The 23263-nt window shown below is 44.2% G+C and overlaps 1 protein-coding gene across 7 annotated transcripts in view; it reads left to right on the forward strand.

Annotated features, from left to right (window-relative positions):
* The first annotated feature begins 3026 nt into the window (after positions 1-3026).
* Positions 3027-23263, forward strand: part of HCK (HCK proto-oncogene, Src family tyrosine kinase) — a 50257-nt gene continuing 30020 nt past the window's right edge. Inside the window, exons 1-3 of one of the 7 annotated variants that reach the window (XM_058174740.1) lie at positions 3077-3231; positions 11552-11727; positions 21878-21995. In XM_058174740.1, the coding sequence (XP_058030723.1) occupies positions 21879-21995 (117 nt within the window). In that variant the 5' untranslated portion in view covers positions 3077-3231; positions 11552-11727; position 21878. Of the gene's footprint in view, positions 3280-3530; positions 3568-10921; positions 11054-11551; positions 11728-15806; positions 16075-21877; positions 21996-23263 lie in introns of those variants that run through there. The other 6 variants (XM_058174742.1, XM_058174743.1, XM_058174741.1 and 3 more) reach the window with 6 other exon arrangements.

The following is a 23263-nucleotide window of genomic DNA, read 5'->3' on the forward strand; positions in this document are numbered from 1 at the left end:
GCTCAGAGGAGAAGATGAAGACAAGAGAGCAACCCTGATGCCTCAACAAAGCTCTGCTTGGTTTTGAGGTTCGTTGAGTGCACACCAAGGTTGGATGGACTTTCCTGGTGGCTTCCCATGATAGATGACCCCCAACCTCTGAATCTGGTGCCCAACGGTCTCCGATTTTTGACGGCTCTGCGGAATTGCAGAATCAGGGAAAACCCTCCGTCTACTTCTTGTTTGAAGATGATGTTGCCTAACTCAAGGTTCCTGCCAGTACATGAACCCGTGGAGATGGGTGGGGTGACCTAAAACATGCAAATTGCCAATCTGGGAAAATTCCTCCTTGCCTTGCGTTTGTTAGCCCCAAATGAAACTTTCGGTTTTGAGCCAAACTTCTCTTTGGAAATTAACGTGTGTCTCATCAAGCCAAATTTACGACTTCTTTCCTCAGAATGTGTGTCAAAATTCTGCCTCTTTCTCTCTCTCTCGGTGGCCTGGTCCATCAAGGCTGTTCTGGTCCTGATGGGCCAGGACCCGCCATCCATCAACACCAGAAGGGTGTCTCCTAGGCAACGACTTTGCCAAGAAGTAGACATGGGCTTGGCCTAGAACAGGGCTTTCCAACCTTGGCAACTTTGCCCTAAATTTAAATGTAGACTCCTGGCCTACAAGATTGTTGTTTCTCAGATTTGCCATTTGAAGATGGGTGGACCTCATCTCTAAGAATTTCCCAGCCATCATGAAGTTTAGGAGTTGTGTACCAACTCCTGCCAAAGTTGAGAAACACTGATCTAAGCATCCAATAGTCGTCTTCTTCTTCTTCTTCTTCTTCTTCCTCCTCCTCCTCCTCTTCTTCTTCCTCCTCCTCCTCCTCCTCCTCCTCCTCTCCTCCTCCTCCTCCTCCTCCTCCTCCTCCTCCTCCTCCTCCTCCTCCTCCTCTTCTTCTTCTTCTTCTTCTTCTCCTCCTCCTCCTCCTCCTCCTCCTCCTCCTCCTCCTCTTCTTTGCCTCTTCCTCCTCCTCCTCCTTTTCTTCATCTTCTCTTTCTCCTCTTCCTCTTCTCCCTTCCCGCTCCTCCTTTCCCTTCCCATTTTCTTTCTCAGATTCTATCTTCCTTCTTCTCCTCCTTCTCCTCTTCCATCCATCCATCCATCCATCCATCCATCCATCCATCCATCCACACTGCTGGCTGGGGGATCCTGGGAGTTGAAGTCCACCTGTGCTGGTTTGGAATTCTGGGACTTGAAGCCCAGGCATCTTGGCCGCAGTGTGGTTCTCTCATTTCTGTTCTGAAGATAAGCGACCTCCCGGTTCCTTGCATTGATTTCTTCTCTCCCGAGCTTTCTTAATGTCAGCTGAAAAGAATATTTCAGAGGAAAAACAAATAAAAAGGGCAAAATTCAAGGATACCACATATCACCGCTGTTATCCGACACATAAGGGTATTTTTCTCCTCTATGTTTGTATTCTATGTATCTAGTATTCAAATCCGTGCGTGCAGCCTTATTTGAATGTTCAATTTGTTATTATAGCCAGTTGGTGCAATCTGTCAGTTCACGTAAGAGAGTGTTTCAAAAGAGTTGCTTGTTTTCATAATACAGTGGTTACACACACAATGTGTGGCAAACTCACTGCCATAGTGATCTAGTAATTTAACCTCTGGCTTAGTATAACCATGCCATGTTTTAGAACAGGTGTGTCCAACCCCTGGCAATTTTAAGACTCGTGGACTACAACTCAATACAATCCTTAGTTGTAGCTAATACTATCCTTGGTTGAATAACAGAGATATAGAATCAACATCACATGAAGTGTTAGTACTGCTTTGTAAAGCCTTTGTAAGGCCACACCTGGAATCCTGCATCCAGTTTTGGCCACCACTTTACAAAACAAAGTGTAGACTTTTTCCAAAGTTGACATTTTGGAAAAAGTGCAAAGAAGAGCAACTAAGATGATGAAAGGCCTGGAGACAAAAACATACGAAGAACGGTTGCAGGATTTGGGTTTGGCCATTCTAGAGAAAAGAAGGACTAAGGGGGGACATGATAGCAGGATTCCAATATCTGAGGGGTTGCCACAAAGAAGAGGGGGGTCAACTTATTCTCCAAAGCACCTGAAGGCCGGACAAGAAACAATGGGTGGAAACTAACCAAGGAGAGAAGCAACCTGGAACTAAGGAGAAATTTCCTGACAGTGAGGACAATTAACCAGTGGAACAGCTTGCCACCAGAAGTTGATGGTAGTCCATTACTGGAGGCTTTTAAGAAGAGACTGGAGTGGACAACCATTTATCTGAAATGGTGTGGAGTCTCCTGCTTGTGCAGGAGGTTGGACTAGAAGATCTCCAATGTCCCTTCCAGCTCCATTTTGAATTGATCACCAAATCCCCTAGCCAGCCGTGAAGTCCACGAGTCTTAAAATTGAGACTATTCAATTCGGAATTGAGCTGGAAGGGACCTTGAATGTATTCTAGTCCAGCCCGCTGCTCAAGCTGGAGATCCTGTACCATTTTAGATAGGTGGATGTCTAATCTCTTCTTAAAAACCTCCCGTGATGCAGCTCCCACGACTTCTGGTGGCAAGCTGTTCCACTGGTTAATTGTCCTCACTGTTAGGAAGTTTCTCCTGAAATCCAGGTTGCTTCTCTCCTTCCATTGTTTGTTGTCCTGTTTTCAGATGCTTTGGAGAATAATTTGACCACCACCACCCCTCTTCTTTGCGGCAGCCCCTCAAATACTGGAAGGCTGCTATCATGTCACCCCTAATTCTTCAATTTCTCCAGATTAGCCAAAGTGCAAATCCTGCAGCTGTTCTTCATCTGTTTTAGTCTCCAGGCCTTTGATCATCTTAGTTGCTCTTCTCGGCACTTTGTCCCCCTTCTTCTCCCCCCACCCCAGGAAAGCGTGCGCCCCTCGGAGGCAGCCCCACCCCCCCGTTTTGCAGGCGCGATCCCTCAAAGGCAACTCCCGACGCGCAGCCACCCAGCTGTGCGCACAGCTGGCCGGCCAGGAGGCGCCCGGGGGCGCCGCTTCCTGGAAGGAGGCGCGGCCGTCGTCGGGTCTGGTTTCCGCGGCGGTTCCCGGCGCTGCCCTGGCAGTCGCGCCTGGCTGGCCGTCGGGGAGGATCGCCAGAAGCTGCCGGGGATGCGCCAGGGGAGGCGGCGGCGGCTCCACTGAGCGTGGGAAGCTCGGAGCGCTCGGAACGCGCCCTCGGGGCAGCTCGGGGAGGAGAGCGGAGGAGAGCCGGCAGGTGAGCGGCGCGGCGGGAAGGAAGGAAGGAAGGACAGAGGGAAAGAAGGTGAGAAGGAGGGAGGGAAAGAAAAAAGGAGAGAAGGAAGGAGGGAAGGGAAGAAGGACAGAGGGAAAGAAGGTGAGAAGGAGGGAGGGAAAGAAAAAAGGAGAGAAGGAAGGAGGGAAGGGAAGAAGGACAGAGGGAAAGAAGGTGAGAAGGAGGGAGGGAAAGAAAAAAGGAGAGAAGGAAGGAGGGAAGGGAAGAAGGACAGAGGGAAAGAAGGTGAGAAGGAGGGAGGGAAAGAAAAAAGGAGAGAAGGAAGGAAGGAAGGAAGGAAGGACAGAGGGAAAGAAGGTGAGAAGGAGGGAGGGAAAGAAAAAAGGAGAGAAGGAAGGAAGGAAGGAAGGAAGGACAGAGGAAAAGAAGGTGAGAAGGAGGAGGAAAGAAAAAGGAGAGAAGGAAGGAAGGAAGGACAGAGGAAAGAAGGTGAGAAGGAGGAGGAAAGAAAAAGGAGAAGAAGGAAGGAAGGAAGGAAGGAAGGAAGGAAGGAAGGACAGAGGAAAGAAGGTGAGAAGGAGGAGGAAAGAAAAAGGAGAGAAGGAAGGAAGGAAGGAAGGACAGAGGAAAGAAGGTGAGAAGGAGGGAGGAAAGAAAAGGAGAGAAGGAAGGAGGGAAGGGAAGGGAGGAGGGAAGGGAGGAGGGAGGGAAAGAAAAAAGAGAAGGAAGGAGAGAAGAAGGAGAAAGGAAGGAGAAAAGGAAGGAGGGAAAGAAAGGAGGAAATAAGGAAACGAAGGGAGGAAGAAAAGAAAGGAGAGAAGAAGGGAGGAAAGAAGGAGAGAAGGAAAGAAGGTAAGGAAGGAGGGAAAGAAAAAAGGAGAGAAGGAAGGAGGGAAGAGAAGGGAGGAGGGAAGGAGGGAGGGAAAGAAAAAAGGGAAAGAGGGAAGGGAAGAAGGAGAAAGGAAGGAGGGAAAGAAAGGAGGAAGTAAGGAAAGGAAGGAAGAAAAGAAGAGAGAAGAACGGTGGAAAGAAGGAAGGAGAGAAGGAAAAGGGGAGAAGGAGGGAGGGAAGGGAAGGAGGGAGGGAAAGAAAAAAGAGAAGGAAGGAGGGAAGAAGGAGAAAAGGAAGGAGGGGAGGAAAAGAGAGGAAGGAAGGGAGAAGGGAAGGAGGAAGGGAAAGAAAAAAAAGCAAAATTAATGGTAAAGCCAGATTTGCTTAATGACCGCATGAGTCACTCAACAACTGCAGTGATTCAGTTAACAACCAGGGCAAAAAAGGGTTGTAAAATAGGGTCACTTAACAGCTGCCTTGCTCAACAAAGGAAATTCTGCTTCCAATTATGGTCATAAGTCGAGGACTATCTGTACAGATAGTTCTTGACTTACGACCACAATCGAGCCCCAAATTTGAGTTGCAAAGTGAAACATTTGTTTGGCGCCCTGTTTCATGACTTTTCTTGCCACAATTGTTAAGTGAATCATTGCATTTGTTAAGTTAGTCACACGGTCATTAAGTGAATCTGGCTTCCCTATGGACTTTGCTTCTCAGAAGGTCGCAAAAGGGGAATCACATGACCCGGAGACCCTGCAACCGTCATAAATGGGAGTCCGTGGCCAAGCGGCCGAATTTTGATTGCGTGAGCACGGGGACGGCTGCAACGGTCATAAGTGTGAAACACGGTCCTAAGTCACCTTTTTTTTAGTGCCGTTGTATCTTTGAACGGTCACTATATGAACGGATGTAATTCAAGGACGACCTGTAAACATTGCAAATAATGACACAAATAATGACAAGTCTAACTGAATGCCTGTCCAGAAATTGTCCAGAGCTTCATCACGGGAGGCTTTCAAGAAGAGACCTGGCTGTCATTTTTGTCAGAAGTGCTTGGAGGTCATCTAGTCCAACCCCCCCCTCACCCCACCCCCACCCCCGCCCAAGCAGGAGACCCGCCTAGCTCATTTCTGACAGATGTCAATCCAGTCTCTTCTTGAAAACTTGGACCTAGATTTAACAGATTGACAGAGTTGGAAGGGACCTTGGAGGTCATCTAATCCAACCCTCCCTCCCACTCTCCTGCCCAAGCAGGAGACCTGGCCACCACAGGGGCCAGCTGGCTTTAATGCCTAAGGCTGGACTAGAACTCACGATCTCCTGGTGATTGGCCTAAAGTCACCCTACCAGCTTTCATTGCCGTGGGAAAGAGAACTAGAATTCCCGGTTCCAAGTTTCTAATCCAGCACCTCCACCACGACAGTAAACTGGGTGTTTATAATGTGGACTCAAATGTACAGGAAGTCCCCATAACTGAGCCCACAATTAGCCTTTGCAAAAGTGAACGAGTGGCATTTAATAATTTAATTTAAATTTAATTATAATTTAATAAATCAATACACACATTACAGTTATAAGTCGGGGCAGCCATTCAGGCTATGCGACTGTGTCCAGTTTTATGGCAGGGGAGTAGCTGTGGGGAGGCCCATTGTAACTTTCCTTAGCAACCGGTAGTAACCCCAGAAAGATACCCTAGAGAAGGTTTGCTTCAGAAAAAGGAAGTTTACCAAAACAAAACGCAGAAAAGGGAAAGAGGGAAGGAAGAAGGAGAAAGGAAGGAGGGAAGGAGGAAGTAAGGAAAGGAAGGAAGAAAGAAGGAGAGAAGAAGGAGGAGGAAGAGAAGGAGGAGGGAAGGAGGAGGAAAGAAAAAGGAAAGAGGGAAGGAAGAAGGAGAAAGGAAGGAGGAAAGAAAGGAGGAAGTAAGGAAAGGAAGGAAGGAAGAAGGAGAGAAGGAAGGAGGAAAGAAAGGAAGGAGAGAAGGAAAAGGGGAGAAGGAGGGAGGGAAGGGAAGGAGGGAGGGAAAGAAAAAAGAGAAGGAAGGAGGAAAGAAGGAGAAAAGGAAGGAGGGGAGGAAAAGAGAGGAAGGAAGGGAGAAGGGAAGGAGGGAGGGAAAGAAAAAAAAGCAAAATTAATGGTAAAGCCAGATTTGCTCAATGACCGCATGAGTCACTCAACAACTGCAGTGATTCAGTTAACAACCAGGGCAAAAAAGGGTTGTAAAATAGGGTCACTTAACAGCTGCCTTGCTCAACAAAGGAAATTCTGCTTCCAATTATGGTCATAAGTCGAGGACTATCTGTACAGATAGTTCTTGACTTACGACCACAATCGAGCCCCAAATTTGAGTTGCAAAGTGAAACATTTGTTTGGCGCCCTGTTTCATGACTTTTCTTGCCACAATTGTTAAGTGAATCATTGCATTTGTTAAGTTAGTCACACGGTCATTAAGTGAATCTGGCTTCCCTATGGACTTTGCTTCTCAGAAGGTCGCAAAAGGGGAATCACATGACCCGGAGACCCTGCAACCGTCATAAATGGGAGTCCGTGGCCAAGCGGCCGAATTTTGATTGCGTGAGCACGGGGACGGCTGCAACGGTCATAAGTGTGAAACACGGTCCTAAGTCACTTTTTTTTAGTGCCGTTGTATCTTTGAACGGTCACTAAATGAACTGATGTAATTCAAGGACGACCTGTAAACATTGCAAATATTGACACAAATAATGACAAGTCTAACTGAATGCCTGTCCAGAAATTGTCCAGAGCTTCATCACTGGAGGCTTTCAAGAAGAGACCTGGCTGTCATTTTTGTCAGAAGTGCTTGGAGGTCATCTAGTCCAACCCCCCCCTCACCCCACCCCCACCCCCGCCCAAGCAGGAGACCCGCCTAGCTCATTTCTGACAGATGTCAATCCAGTCTCTTCTTGAAAACTTGGACCTAGATTTAACAGATTGACAGAGTTGGAAGGGACCTTGGAGGTCATCTAATCCAACCCTCCCTCCCACTCTCCTGCCCAAGCAGGAGACCTGCCCACACCACAGGGGCCAGCTGGCTTTAATGCCTAAGGCTGGACTAGAACTCACGATCTCCTGGTGATTGGCCTAAAGTCACCCTACCAGCTTTCATTGCCGTGGGAAAGAGAACTAGAATTCCCGGTTCCAAGTTTCTAATCCAGCACCTCCACCACGACAGTAAACTGGGTGTTTATAATGTGGACTCAAATGTACAGGAAGTCCCCATAACTGAGCCCACAATTAGCCTTTGCAAAAGTGAACGAGTGGCATTTAATAATTTAATTTAAATTTAATTATAATTTAATAAATCAATACACACATTACAGTTATAAGTCGGGGCAGCCATTCAGGCTATGCGACTGTGTCCAGTTTTATGGCAGGGGAGTAGCTGTGGGGAGGCCCATTGTAACTTTCCTTAGCAACCGGTAGTAACCCCAGAAAGATACCCTAGAGAAGGTTTGCTTCAGAAAAAGGAAGTTTACCAAAACAAAACGCAGAAAAGGGAACATGTCATCTGAACCTCTATAACTGTCTGGTTTGGCTCTGCAACCCAACAAGACAGACACAGACTTCAGAGGATAATTAGAACTGCAGAAAAAATAATTGCTACCAACCTGCCTTCCATTGAGGACCTGTATACTGCACGAATCAAGAAGAGGGCCGTGAAAATATTTGCAGATCCCTCGCATCCTGGACATAAACTGTTTCAACTACTACCCTCAAAACGACGCTATAGAGCACTGCACACCACAACAACTAGACACAAGAACAGTTTTTTCCCGAAGGCCATCACTCTGCTAAACAAATAATTCCCTCAACAATGTCAAACTATTTACTGAATCTGCACTACTATTAATCTTCTCATCGTTCCCATCACCAATCTCTTTCCACTTATGACTGTAGGACTGTAACTTTGTTGCTGGCAATCCTTATGATTTATATTGATATTGATTGTTTCCTGATTGCTTATTTGTAGCCTATGACTATCATTAAGTGTTGTATCATTAAGTGTTAAATTTGTACCCTATGACCATCATTAAGTGTTGTAAGTGTTGGACCTTGATGAAGGTATTTTTTCTTTTATGTCCACTGAGAGCCTATGCACCAAAGACAAATTCCTTGTGTGTCCAATCACACTTGGCCAATAAAGAATTCTATTCTATTCCTACTCTATTCCTATTCTATTCTATTCTGTTCTGTTCTGTTCTGTTCTGTTCTGTTCTGTTCTATTCTATTTTTATTCCATTCCATTCCATTCCATTCATTTAATATTCTATTCTATTCTATTCTATTCTATTCTATTCTATTCTATTCTATTCTATTCTATTCTATTCTATTCTATTCTATTCTATTCTATGAGGTTACAGAATGGAAATGCAAAAAGGTAGAAAGAGATGCAAATCGGAATAAAAGCCACTTTTACAGAAATGGATTTGGGTGACAGGTACGAAGCTGGTCAGACCATGGGGAAAAAGTGGATTAAAGATTAATGAAAAGGATAGCAGGAGAGCAGGATTGCAATATCTTAGAGGCAGCTCCAAAGAGGAGGCGGTCTACTTATTCTCCAAAGCACCTAAAGGCAGGATAAGAAGCAATGGATGGAAACTAATCAAGGAGAGGAGCAACCTGGAATAAACCTCCTAACAGTGAGGCCAATTAACCAGTGGAACAGCTTGCCACCAGAAGTTGTGGGTGCTCCATCACTGGAGGTTTTTAAGGAGATTGGACAGCCATTTGTCCAGAATAGGATGGGGTCTACTAGTTGAACAGGAGGTTGGAGTAGAAGACCTCCAAGTTCCCTTTCAACTCCTGTTCTGTTCTGTTCTGTTCTCCAAAGCACCTGAAGGCAGGACAAGAAGGAAGGGATTGAAACTGATCAAGGAGAGAAGCAACCTGGAATTATGGAAAAACTTCCTGACAGTTAGAAGAATTAATCAGTGGAACTGCTTGACTCCAGAAGTTGTAGGTGCTCCATCACTGGAGGTTTTTAAGAAGAGACTGGACAGCCATTTGTCTATTGGTTGATTGTTCTCACTGTCAGAAAATTTCTCCTTATTTCCAGGTTGAATCTCTCCTTGGTCAGTTTCCATCCATTGTTTTATGTCTGGCCCTCAAAGGTGCCTTGGAAAAATAGCTTGACCCCCTTCCTCCTCTCTGTGGCAGCCCCTCAAATATTGAAAGATGCTATCCTGTCTCCCCTGGTCCTCCTTTTCATTAAACTAAAAGAATAGAATAACAGAGTTGGAAGGGACCTTACAGGTCATCTAGTCCAACCCCCCACAAACAGGAGACCTTACACCATTTCTGACAGATGGCAGCCCAGTCTCTTCTTTGAAAACCTCCAGTGATGAAGCTCCTACAACTTCCGAAGGCAACTTCAGTTCCACTGGTGGATTATTCTCACTGTCAGAAAATTCCTTCTTATTTCTAGGTTGAATCTCTCCTTGATCAGTTTCCATCCATTCTTCCTTGTCTGGCCTTCAGGTGCTTTGGAAAATAGCTTGACCCCCTTGCTCCTCTCTGTGGCAGCCCCTCAAATACTGGAAGATGCTGTCCTGTCTCCTCTGGTCCTTCTCTTCACTAGACTAGCCAGGCCCAGTTCCTGCAACTGTTCATCGTATGTTTTAGCCTCTTGTCCCCTCATCATCCTGGTTGCTCTTCTCTGCACTTTTTCTAGAGTCTCCACATCTTTTTTTATAGTGACCAAAACTGGATGCAGGACTCTAGGTGTGGCCTTACTAGGCCTTTATAGAGTGGTATTAGTACCTCCCTTGACCTTGATTGTATCCCTCTGTTAATGCAGTTTAGGATTGCATTGGCTTTTTTGGCTGCCGCTGCACACAGCTGGCTCCTATTTAGCGGGATTGTCCACTAAAACTCCAAGATCCCTCTCATAGTTACTGCTATTAAGCCTGCTTTCACTCAGTCTATATGTGTACTATCATGTATTGACCGGCTTTACGTAATTGCCTGTCTCAGGGTCTAGCATGGGAGCATCCCGATCCCCAAACTGCCCCCCTCTTCAATCAGCCTGGCCCAGACTTCCTGCCTGCCAGCCAAACTTTGCTCATCGAGTTGTACTTGCACTCTTGTTTCCGGCTTCTGACCATGATATTGGATCTCGCTTCTCGAACACCCTGCGGCTTTGGGGTTGGCTAGTTGCAGCTGGGTTTTTGACACTTCATTGAAACCCGGTGCAGAGGAGGCCCTGAGGGGAGGGGCACGCTGGCCTCTTCCCCTTCTGGGTTGGGGAATGTGTTAGCTCAGCCAGGTGCTTCCCACGCTATCTTTCCCAGAAGGCCTTTCCAAATGCGGGGTCTTTTGCCTTTTGTTTCATTCTGCAAGGGACTAGAACTCTCTGTCTCCTGGTGATTGGCCCAAAGTCACCCCAGCTGGCTTTTGTGCCTAAGCGGACACTAGAGGAGGAGAAATGTGGGGGGTGCATTGGTGCTCTCTGAGGTTAGTTGTTTTGTTGCGGACGTTTTGTGACCCAACTAAGGAACATCATCAGTGCTAGAAGGGAGTGTGGTTTGTGGAAAGGTGGAGGAGGAGGTGGAGGACGAGGAGGAGGAGGAGGAGGACGAGGAGGACTGTCGGTGCTCTCTGAGCTTGCTTGTCTTCTTGCAGATGTTTCATGACCCATCTAGATAACATCATCAGCGCTAGAAGGGGGCAGGGTTTGCAGGGAGGAGGAGGAAGGAAGAAGAGGAAGAGGAGGAGGAGGAGGACTATGGGTTCCTTGATGCTCTCTGAGGTTGGTGGCTTTCTTGCAGATGTTTCATGCCTCAACTAGGTAATATCAGTAGAGCTAGAAGGTAGCGTGCTTTGTGGTGTGGAGGGGAAGGGCTGGGTGGAGGAGGAGGGGAGGAGGAGAAGGGAAAGGGGAAGAGGAGGAGAAAGAGAAAGAGAAGTCCTCGGTGCTCTCTGAGCTTGGTTGTTTTCTTCTTGACCTAACTAGAGACCATCATCAGTGCTACAAAGGAATGGGGGCTGCTCTCAGGTTTGTACCCCATTATTGTTGTTGGGATTGTCTTCTTCTTGCTGGTTCCTTGATCAGACAGTTGTCAACTGTTTGTTTGATTGTTTGTCTGAGTTGGTAGTTCCTGGATGGGGCTATTGTTTACAGCTTTGGTTGTTGGTCTGGAATTAATCTTGGGTGTTGATAGTTGGTCTGGAGGTGTTTGGGTCTTATTGGTTTCCTTTTTAGCTTTTTGACTCTCTCTTTTGAAGGGTGTGTAAATGTGGTTTACCTCTACGTGCCTGCTGACGGCTACTTTGTCTGAATGCCAGGCTTCCAGGAATTCTCCCGCATTGGCTTGGTCTGGAATGCTGACAGTTTCCCGGTTGAAACTGTGGTGGCATCTGTCCAAGGGTGGTGAAATGAAGGGCTTTTCATCATATCTTTGGCTGTTGGTTGGTGTCCATGGATTCCCTGTGCCAGTTTTATCTGTTTGTCCTACATAGTGGCTGTGACAATTCTTACACTGTCTGTTCCCAGAGCTCAATGGGACAGTAGGTGGAGAACTTGAGGAAACATCTGGAGCAGGGGTCTCCAACCTTGGCAACTTTAAGAGTTGTGGACTTCAACTCCCAAGATTCCTCAGCCAGCTCCTACGCTCTGGAACGAACTTCCTCCTGGACTACGTCAAGTGCCTGATCTTCGGACCTTTCGCCGTGAGCTGAAAACGCACTTATTTATTCAAGCGGGACTGGCATAATATTTTTAATATTTTTAAATTTTTAACTGGGGTTTTATTATTTTAGGGTTCATAATTTTAAATTTTAAATTTTTAAATGTTGGCCATTTTTTCTAATATGCTCGGTTTTAAATTGTTGTTTTAATTGTATATTTTTGTGTTTTTTATCTTTTGGCTGTACACCGCCCTGAGTCCTTTGGGAGAAGGGCGGTATAAAAATTTAATAAATAAATAAATAAATAAACTCTTAAAGTTGCCAAGGTTGAAGACCCCTGATCTGGAGGACATAATGTTCACGACCCCATCTTACGACCCCAAAGACCGTGGGTGCCCCACAAATTGACTGCTTTGATCAAGGGGAAAAAAATACAAATAATTTTATTTCTCCTTGGAAACCGCTTCTGGACTTTGTGCTTGAGGTGGGGGGAAAATGAAACTTTGGTTTTGGGTTTTACCGATTAAGTAGATTAGTTGTTATAGAAATGGCTAGTTAATATGATTATGTAAAAGTAAAATTACTTGTATATGCCAGTTGCCAAGCACCTGAACTTTTGACTATGTGACCACAGGGATGCTGGGATGGTCGTAAGTGTGAGGAGCGGTCACAATTAGCATTTTCAGTATCATTTTAACTTTGAACAGTCGCTAAATGAACGGTTATAAGTCAAGGACTACTTGTACAGGCCAGTTGCCAAGCACCTCAATTTTGATCACATGACCACAGGGTTACTGGGATGGTCATAAGTGTGAGGACTGGTGACAAATGACATTTTCATTATCAATGTAACTTTGAACGGTTGCTAAACAAATGATTGTAAGTTGAGGACTACTTATGCAGGCCAGTGGCCAAGCATCTGAACTTTAATCATGTCACTATGGAGATACTGGGATGGACATAAGTGCGAGGAGTCACTTTTTTCAATGCCATTGTAACTTCGAATGGCTGTAAGTCGAGGACTAACTGTAGCTTCAAGGTTTGCTTAGCTGTGACTTTAGGAGGAGGGATTGTCCACTGGGCTGTCTGCAAGTCTCCCGGGTCTGAAACTCTGAGGTTTCCAGCTATGGCAGGCTTTTTGCAGCTTCCGCCAAGAGGAAAGCCGCTGCGGGGTTTCCAGACCGATGGGAGAAAACTTCTGCTATCACAGCTGAGCCTCGGTTCCTCCTGCAGACTTCCGCATGCGGTTGGTGGCGTCACTCATTGAGCAAGCTGAACTGCTGGTGACTTTCTGCATGTGGGGTTTATTTTATTTTATTTTATTTTATTTATTTTATTTTATTTTATTTTATTTCCAAGAGCAATCAAGATGATTAGGGGACTGCACTGGAGGCTAAAACATACAATGAATGGTTGCAGGAACTGGGCATGGCTAGTCTAGTGATGAGAAGGACCAGGGGAGATACGATATCATTCTTCCAATATCTCAGCGGTTGCCACAAAGAAGAGGGAGTCAAGCTATTCTCCAAAGCCCCTAAATGCAGGACAAGAAGCAATGGATGGAAACTTATCAAGGAGAGAAACAACCTGGAACTAAGGAACTAATTTCCTGACAGTGAGGACAATTAAGCAATGGAACAGCTTGCTACCAGAAGTTGTGGGTGCTCCATCACTCCATCACAGGTTTTTAAGAAGAGATTGGACCACCATTTGTCCTGAGCAAGGGGTTGGACTAGAAGACCTCCAAGTTCCCTTCCAACTCTGTTAACGCTATATTCTGGTTTCAGGACGCGCAATGAGCACCAAAAACAATGAGTACCAAGCAAATTTTTCCCTTAAGGAAATAATGTAGTGAGTCACGAGGCAGCTGACCTCGACAAGTTCTAGCTTGAGCGTTGAATACCAAACAATAAGTATCGGGATGAAATGTTTGCCTCCAAACGCATTGCGTATCAAATTTGATTTCAGAGCAGTTGGGTACCTAGGTACCACTGTTTCAATAAATAAATCAATTCTTCCAGGGGTGAAATCCAGCAGGTTCTGACAGGTTCTGGAGAACCGGTAGCGGAAATTTTGAGCAGTTCAGAGAACCGGCAAATACCAGCTCTGGCTGGCCCCGGAGTGGGGAGGGAATGGAGATTTTGCAGTATCCTTCCCCGGCCACGCCCACCAAGTCATACCACGCCCACCAAGCCACACCCACAGAACTGGTAGTAAAAAAATGTGGATTTCACAACTGGATTCTTCATATTTCTTAATAAATAAATAATTAAAGCTGGTGACACCGAATCAGATAACAACCAACAGGAATCTCAAGCCTTCAAATGCCCATTGAACCATGGTCCACTGGTGAACCATCTGAAGAAGCCATCTCTGGTATGTGGGGATCTTGGAATGATCGTCCGAGCAGGATTTGAAGATACCAAGTTGGGGAAAGTGGCGTTTAGAGACAGTCTGGTGTAGCTGCTAGGGCATCAAGGTAGAAGTCAGGAGATGGTGAGTTCTAGTCTAAGTTTTCTAGATTAGAAAACTTAGAACTCTGCCGACTCCGACATGACCTGTGTTTAACACACAGAATCATCTATTGCAATGTCCTTCCTGTAAAAGACTACTTCAGTTTCAATCGCAATAATACAAGAGCGAACAATAGATTCAAACTTAATGTCAACCACTTTAAATTTGATTGCAGAAAATATGACTTCTGTAACAGAGTTGTTAACGCTTGGAACTCACTACCTGACTCTGTGGTCTCTTCCCAAAATCCCAAAAACTTTAACCAAAAACTGTCTACTATTGACCTCACCCCATTCGTAGGAGGACTATAAGGGGCGTGCATAAGTGCACAAAAGTGCCTACCGTTCCTGTCCTATTGTTTTCTTTCATTATATGTGCTTGTATATAATATTGTGACAAACATTAAAAAAAAAAATAGTCCCACCTTGGCCATGAAAGCCGACTGGGTGACTTTGGGCTAATCATCAGGAGAAGGTGAATTCTAGTCCTGCCTTAGCCATGACAGCTGGCTAGGTGACTTTAGGCCAATCACCAGGAGATGGGGAGTTCTAGTACTGCCTTAGGCACAAAAGCCGTTAGGTGATTTTGGGCCAATTACCGGGAGACGGGGAGTTCTAGTCCTGCCTTAGCCATAAAAACCAGATGGATGGCTTTGGGCCAATCATTCTTTCTCTCAGCCCAACCCACCTCGCAGGGCTGTTGTTGCGTGAAGAAGAGGAAGAGGAAAGTGTGCTTGACATGTTCGCTGCCTTGAGTTATTTGCAAAAATAATAACAGTCAACAAACTTTTATTTGAACTTTTATTTATATAAATTTATTTATATAAATTTGAATAAATAAATAAATAAATAAATAAATTTGCAAAAATTAATAACAGTCAATAAACTGTTATTTACAAAAATAATAACAGTCAATAAACTGTTATTTGCAAAAATAATAACTAAATAAATTGTTATTTGCAAAAATAATAACAGTAAATAAACTGTTATTTGCAAAAATAATAACAGCCAATAAACTGTTATTTGCAAAAATAATAACTAAATAAATTGTTATTTGCAAAAATAATAACAGTAAATAAACTGTTATTTGCAAAAATAATAACCAATAAACTGTTATTTGCAAAAGTAATAACTAAATAAATAGTTATTTGCAAAAATAATAACAGTAAATAAATTGTTATTTGCAAAAATAATAACAGTAAATAAACTGTTATTTGCAAAAATAATAACTAAATAAATTGTTATTTGCAAAAATAATAACTAAATAAATTGTTATTTGCAAAAATAATAACAGTAAATAAACTTTAGCGTTACAGAATCTGGGACTTGGGGAGATGCGTTTTGTTGCTATTTTGGAGTGGCAGAGAAAACCCCGATTTCTGGCAGCTTCCTCCTCTTCCTCTTCAACACTTCCCTCTCTGTTGAGGTCATTTTTGATCCTGGGGGGGGAGTCTAATTCCCCCCCACACACCCCTCCAATCCAGCTTCTGCAAGTGTTTGTTTCAAGGTCACTCTGCTTACTGTAATTCCTGTCTGAGCCGCAAAAATAATATACATGTATTTTAAACGTGCTTCTGCTTTTTGGTGCATCTGTGTGAATTTCTGGAGGATTCCTATCAGGACGGAAGGAAGCAGACTTTCCTCATTGTGTCCCCTCCCACGATGTGGCTGCGACCGTGACATGGCACGGTTGGGATTCCCACCCCCTCGTTCCCCTCCCGAGGGAAGTTGCAAGGATGCACAAATTGTGAGCCACTTCCTAATTCCCACTCTTTGCCGGCAAACTTCTGCTTGTTTGGAGACACGGCTGCGTTCGCACGGTACTGTAATGCTAAACCTGCATTCGGGGCTAAGCCGTTGCTTGTGAGTGTGGCAGGTAAGCGTGGACTGAGCCCACAGAGTTTGTTTTGAGTAGGAAGGGTGGTGGTCATGTGTGAAGCTAGAAAATGGATTGTTGGTGTATAGCAGCGGTTCTCAACCTGTGGGTCGCGACCCCGTTGGGGGTCGAATGACGATTTGCCAGGGGTCGCCTAAGACCATCGGAAATATGGGAAGTATACTTGCGAGTCGAAGAATCGCGCTCCAGTGGTTGACTCCGCAAGCCAGCTGCAGGCTCTTCAAATCGCCAGCCGAATTCGGCTTCAGGCACGATGAATTAAAAAAGAGAGAAATCTTTGCTCTGATGTCTCCCTCTCAAGCCAGCTGCAATCACTCCCAATCGCTAGCCTAATCTGGCTTCAGGCGCCATAAACTTAATAGGGGAGGAGTCTCCGCTTTAATGCCTCCGTCCTCAAGGCAATCGCAAGCAGTTCAGATCGCTAGCCAATACGGCTTCAGGCGCGATAAATTCAAAACGAAAATAATTTTACGGTTGGGGGTCGCCACATTGTGGGGAATTGTATTAAAGGGGTCGCAGCACTATAAAGGTTGAGAACCACTGGTGTATAGGGTCTCCTGCTTGGGGAGGGGGTTGGACTAGATGACCTACAAGGTCCCTTCCAACTCTGTTGTTCTGTAAAGCCACCTCCTCCCATCCCTCCTGCATCCTCTCCCTCCCTCCCTCCCCACCTTTTAACTACAATTCTATTTTTTTCGGCGTAATTTCCATCCTTTTTCAGAAACATTAACCGTGGATGATTTTTTAAAATGCTTCTAGTGCTGTGAGTTGTTTTGAATCGAGGCGGGTGTCCAATAAAATTAATCGATACACTTAATTTAAGATTTCATTTCATTTATTTCATTTATTAAATTTCTATACCGCCCTTCTCCCGAAGGACTCAGGGCGGTTCACAGCCAACCGTAAAACAGAATTCATACAATATATATAAATAAATTAAAAACACTGTAAAAATCTGATTAAATTTTGGCTAACATTTAAAATTAAAATTATTTAAAATTATAAATTAAATTAATTTTATTATTTTTAAATTATTCACGAGCCTGGGACCCTGAATGTGTGAACTGGCCAATTGTCTCGGCTGCTGTGTATGCAGGCAGTCCTTGACTTACAACCATTTTTTTTAGCGATCGTTTGAAGTTAACAACGGCACTGGAAACAATGACTTACGACCGACCGCTCCTTGCAGTTATGACCATGGCAGCGATCCCCGCAGTCACATGATCAAAATTAGGACACTCAGTAACTGATTCATATTTATGACGGCTGCAGTGTCCTGGTGGGGTGTGGTCATATGATTAGTTTTGCAACATTTGAGCAACATCGACGGGGAAGCCTGATTCACTTAATGACCGGATTAGAAACTTTTTTTTTATTGAAAAAGTTTTAAAAAACAAAAACATTTCCCCCCCTTTTCCCCCCCTCCCTCCCAGAAAACCCCCTTCCCCCCTCCCTTCCCCATTCCCCCCCCCCCCCCCGCTTCCTGGGTCAATCACAAGGTATTGTTATACATAAACCAAACATAGAATAAAATTTTCCCTTCTAATCCAATTAACCTCATCCAAATCTTTTCATTTCCCAACCCCCCCATTACATAAAATAATACTTCCTAATTATTCAAAAGCAATCTGATATTTCTTAATCTGATATCTGTTTTGTAAATAATCAATCCATTTTTTCCATTCAATTAAATATCTTTCCTGCGTGTTGTCTTTTAAAAAAGCTGAGATTTTAGCCATCTCAGCCAAATTAATGACTTTCAATATCCATTCTTCTATTGTAGGTACCTCTTCTTTCTTCCAGTATTGTCCAATCAACAGTCTTGCTGCTGTTATTAAGTTCAAAATCAATTTAGTCTCAATCCCTGTACAATCCGTTATAATTCCCAAAAGGAAAAATTGCGGCAGGAACTTTATCTTCTTCTTCAGGACATTTTGAATAATCCACCAAATTCTTATCCAAAAGGCCTTAATTTTCTTGCAAGTCCACCAAATATGAAAATATGTAGCGTCATCACAGTCACACCTCCAACATTTCGCTTGGATATCAGGATACATACATGATAATTTTTTGGGATCTAAGTGCCATCTATAAAACATCTTATAAAAATTTTCTCTTAAATTCTGTGCTTGTGTAAACTTAACATTTCTAACCCAGATTTTCTCCCATGTTTCCAACATTATTGGTTCCTGAATATTCTGTGCCTTGACCGGGTTAGTAACTTAACCAGTGCAGTGGTTCACTTAACAAAGGTCGTGAAATGGGGTGTGACTCGTTTAACAATTGCCTTGCTTAACAACGGAAATTGTAATCTCTGTTGTGGTCGTAAGTTGAGGATTGCCTGTATTTGTGTTGGATGCTTCTGTGACTTTTATTGTTTAAAAAAGGTTTTTAGCATCTTTACTGCAATATAGTTTTTTTACTTATTAAATTTTTTCATTTTATTCCATCTTTCATTAAACAATGTATTGTCTGGGTATGAAAATGTTTTGCGTCTTAACAATTAAAGTTACCACCATATTCATTTCTTACATTCATTTTTATATTAATACTAAATAATAATAATACTGATAAAGTAACGTAAACCTAACATTTCTCTTCTCTACTTATCTATTTTTACAATACATTGCTTTCATATTTATTCTCTAACCATTGATAAAATAACTCCCATATATTTTAATAATCTGATTCTTCCTTTCCTTGAATTGCAAGCATTAATCTGCTCATTTCTGCACATTCTAATATTTTCTTAATCTCATTTTCATCTATAGAGATCTCTTTGCTTTTCCAGTTTTATGCAAATACAATTCTAGCTGTGGTTATTACATGAATAATCAAATATACGGTTTCTTTACTATAAATTCCCAGTAAAATCCCCGACAGGAATAGTTCCGGTTTTAAATCAATATGTTGCTGCGTCATCTTCTCCAGCTATGTACAAATTTTTGCCCAATATCTTTTTGCTTCCACACATGTCCACCACATATGCTAATAGGTATTATCGTGCAATATATATTTTTTAATCTTAAACTGCCCAGAGTCATTGATGGAGATTGATGGTGGCTATGGAAAAGGAATATAAGTAATTTATTATGCGGCAATAGCCACAGTGGGGTAATGGTTGGAGCCGGTGGTTGGGCATGATAGGGATTGTAGTCCAACAAGCTGGAGGAGGTAGAGAAGGAAGCGCTAGGTTTAAATTTCCATTCAGCTGTGAAGGCTTCTTGGTGAGCTTTGAGGAGGTGCTGTCTTGCAGCCTGGCCTACCTCAAAGGGTTGTTGTGAGGTACACAGGGGTAAAGATGAAGACGTCCGGAATCCTACAATTGAAAGGACTCTAAGAAGTCAAATAGTCCAGCCTCTGCTCAGGGCAGGAGAAAATGCCTTTGCCAGTTGTTACTTCAGGCAACTCGAATTCAAACCTTCCGACCTACCGTGACTTTCTTTGCCAGGGAGTGAGAAAAATTTGCCTCTTGGGATGCAAAGCAGGAGAGGAACCGTTGCTGGCCGTGGTTTCTGCCCGGCGCCTTTGTTGACAGGAGATGCAAAGTGGGGCTTCCCGGCATTGAGAAATATATTTGCACAGTCTAATGGGCGCCCAGCCCCAGCTTCCTCCCTCTCGTAGAGCTGCCAAGCCATGCTGAACAAGGGGGCCAACTGACATTGCTGGACAAAAAGAGAGAAAGAAAGAAAGGGAGAGAGGGAGGAAGAGAGTAAGGAGAAATGGAGGGAAGGAAGGAGAAGAAAGAAATAGGGAGAGGGAGAGAGAGAGAGAGAAAGAGAAAGAAAGAAAGGAGGGAGGAGGAAGAGAAGGAAGGAAAGAACAAAATGAACAGGAATGGAGGAATCAAGGAAGAAGGAAGGGACAGAGGGAGGGAATAGGAGAGAAGGAAGAAAGGAAGAGAGGGAGAAGGGAGGAAGGGAAGGGAGGAGACGACAAAAAAGGAAAAGAAAAATGAAGAGAAGGTATACAGAGAAGGGGAGGAGGGAGGAGGGAGAGGAGCAAAGGGAAGTGGGAGGAAGAAGGAAGCAGTCTACCATTAGTTCCTTAGTTCGGTGTTCGGTGTTTCTCAACCTGGGCAGCTTGAAGAGGTGTGGACTTCAACTCCCAGAATTCCCCAGCCAGCAACTCTCAGAATTCCCCATGCTGACCGGGGAATTCTGGGAGTTGAAATCCACACCTCTTCAAGCTGCCAAGGTTGAGAAACACTGGCTTAGAATAATGGCTGGAGAGTCCAACTCCTGGAACTATGGTTCAAACAGTTTTGCAGCTCTTGTTAAAGAGATGCGTTGCAGGTGCCTAGCTTCCCCCCCCCCACCTCCATGGCCTTCTCTGGCTGGGTGGGTCTTGTAAGAAAAAAAACACTTGCCCCTCACTCAATGATAGCAAAAAGACCCCTGATGCCCTGCCCTTAATGGAGAGGAAGACCAATCAAGGAGAGAATCTAGAACTAAGGAGAAATTTCCTGACAGCTAGAACAATTAATCAGTGGAACAACTTGCCACAAGAAGTTGTGAATGCTCCAACACTGGAAGTTTTTAAGAAGAGGTTGCATAACCGTTTGTCTGAAGTGGTGTAGGGTTTCCCACCTAAGCAGGGGGTTGGACTAGAAGACCTCCAAGGTCCCTTCCAACTCTGTTATTCTATTCTATTTTGGCTGCTTTTGGCAATTTAAAAAAAATATATATATATTATTAAATTGATATATTGCTCATCTTGCTATTGAGATCAGCATGCAGGTCTGATTTTCGATTGGTGGAAACTAAGTGGGTCTCCAGCAAAATCAAAAATGATAACAGCTGAATTTGTTGTTATTTTTGGTCACCTTACAAACATTCTACAGAAGAAAAGTTTGAGTCGTGTTTCATGCAGGGGGTCCCCGTTTAGCGACGGCCTCCTTTAGAGACCGTTCGCAGTGACGAGGGTGGCTCAAAGCCGCATTGCAACCCATTGAGGACCTCCGCAGGTCCGTAAAGCAAAGGAAAGCTGAGAGAGCCGCCGCGGGTTCGCTCAGCAACCGATTCGCTTAATGACCAAATGGCTGCTCCCCATTGTGGTCGCTAAAGGAGGATTCCCTGAACAGATTCCTATCCAAGAGCAACTCAGAGGGGAATTTGGAGAAAATATTTGAAATGAGAATGAGCCCAGGGAGAGAGGCAGGAAGCTGGGTTGAAATCTCAGTTTAACTGTATTCTCACAGGCAGAAATTGTGTCTTATTTATTTAATTTATTTATTTAATTAAACTTTTATACCGCCCTTCTCCCGAAGGACTCAGGGCGGTGTACAGCCTACATTAAAACAATTAATATACACACTAAAATAACAATTAAAAAACTTATTCAATAAAGGCCGAAATTAAAACCGTCCAATTGACCATATAAAATACCCAATAAAATTAAAATTTAAAAATTTAAATTTTTGTCCATTTCACTTTTTTTTTTTTTTGCATTTATATCCCTCCCTTCTCCGAAGACTCAGGGCGGCTTACATTGTGTTAAGCAATAGTCTTCATCCATTTGTATACTATATACAAAGTCAACTTATTGCCCCCCAACAATCTGGGTCCTCATTTTACCTACCTTATAAAGGATGGAAGGCTGAGTCAACCTTGGGCCTGGTGGGACTTGAACCTGCAATATTGCAAGCAGTTGCTGTTAATAATAGGCTGCATTAGCCTGTTGTGCCACCAGAGGCCCCATTGTCCATTTCACTTGTTTTGCACGTCGAAGGGGAATAAAATGGGAATATTTATCTTTTGGTTTTTTTCTTCTCTCTTCCCAGAATGGGCTGCGCAGAATCCAAATTCAACGTTCTCCCAGGAAAAGGGAAGCAGCGAGAGAATTCGAACTCGACTCTGGATGTTCGTTATACCACCGAACCTACCCTCAAGCCAGCTCTGGTGTGTGGTTGTGTATCTGTGTATGAGTACAGGAAGTCCGGCACTGTGTTACGAACATAACCATTGCAGGGATTCACTTAACAACCGTGGCAAGAAAAGTCACAAAATGGTTGTCTCAGAGGTGCTTTTGTTTCAAGAGGCAACTGGACTTTCTGGTTTTTTCCTTTGAAGACGTTTCGCTTCTCAGCCGAGAAGCTTCTTCGGCTCTGAAATGCAGCCAAAACTCATTTAAAAACTTGTTGTGACCTAGGCCCAAGTAGGTAGTAATAAACTTAGTCCATGGGAAAACAAACAAATTTTATTCGAACAGCTGGGAATGACTTCATTCCCAGCGTCCTTCAACTCAAAGTAAAATAAATGCCTCCCAACACAAATTCCTCAGTTATCTCACAAACCGTAGTCCAATTAGGCAAACTGCCAAAGGCCCTTCCTGGCAAACGTCCAGAAGCCACAAAAACAAAGATGTACACGAAGCATAAGATGAAGCAAAAGACACAGCTACAACGTTGTTTTCCGGCAAAGCTCAAACGCCATTGCTGGTCTGTTTTAAGCCTTATGGGAGGGGCCAATCATCTCTTGGCCCTACTCCTGAGTTGTCCTCTCTGCTTGAGCTGCTTTTGCCTTCTGGCAGCTCTTCTCATACGTGCATTAGGAACAAGCTCCTCCTGTTCCTCTGCCTCACTAATGTCAGCCTCTGGAGGCTCCGGAGTCCTCACCTCACTTCCCGATGGCCCTGGCCCCACCTCAGCCTCATCGCTGTCCGACTCCATTGCCAGCTCCCCAGGCTGCTAACGGACCACAACAAAACTGTTTCGCTGAGCAACAAAAAAATTTGGGCTTAATTGTAGTAGTGAGTGAGTCCAGGGCTATCTGTACCTAGCTGTTTCTTTGACAACAAATCGTATGAATCAGCCAAACCCAGAATCGAAAGCTGATTATTTTTTTTCCTGTCCTCGAGCAAAAAGTCCAGAAATGGTTTCCAGATAGAAACAAAGCTGGTGTCAGGTTCACCATTGTGTCCTGCCATTCTGTTGAAAGTGGGTGGGTGGGTAGGTGGGAAGGAGGCTTGCTGGTATTTTTAGTTTGCTTTTTGCTTTTGCTTTAACTGCTTGGGAAGTTGAGAGGGGGAGCGTCTTCGGAGACAGAATGAACTCTGTCAGCCGGTTTCAAGGCCGTCGTGCCCTGAATGTGAACTGTTACCTGCCTAGCACCCTAGCGTTCTCAAAACAACCTTTCGGCATCAAATTGGCTGCCAGTGGACTGGTCAG

Source organism: Ahaetulla prasina, chromosome 3 (genome assembly GCF_028640845.1).
Source record: "Ahaetulla prasina isolate Xishuangbanna chromosome 3, ASM2864084v1, whole genome shotgun sequence".
NCBI classification, from domain to species: domain Eukaryota; kingdom Metazoa; phylum Chordata; class Lepidosauria; order Squamata; family Colubridae; genus Ahaetulla; species Ahaetulla prasina.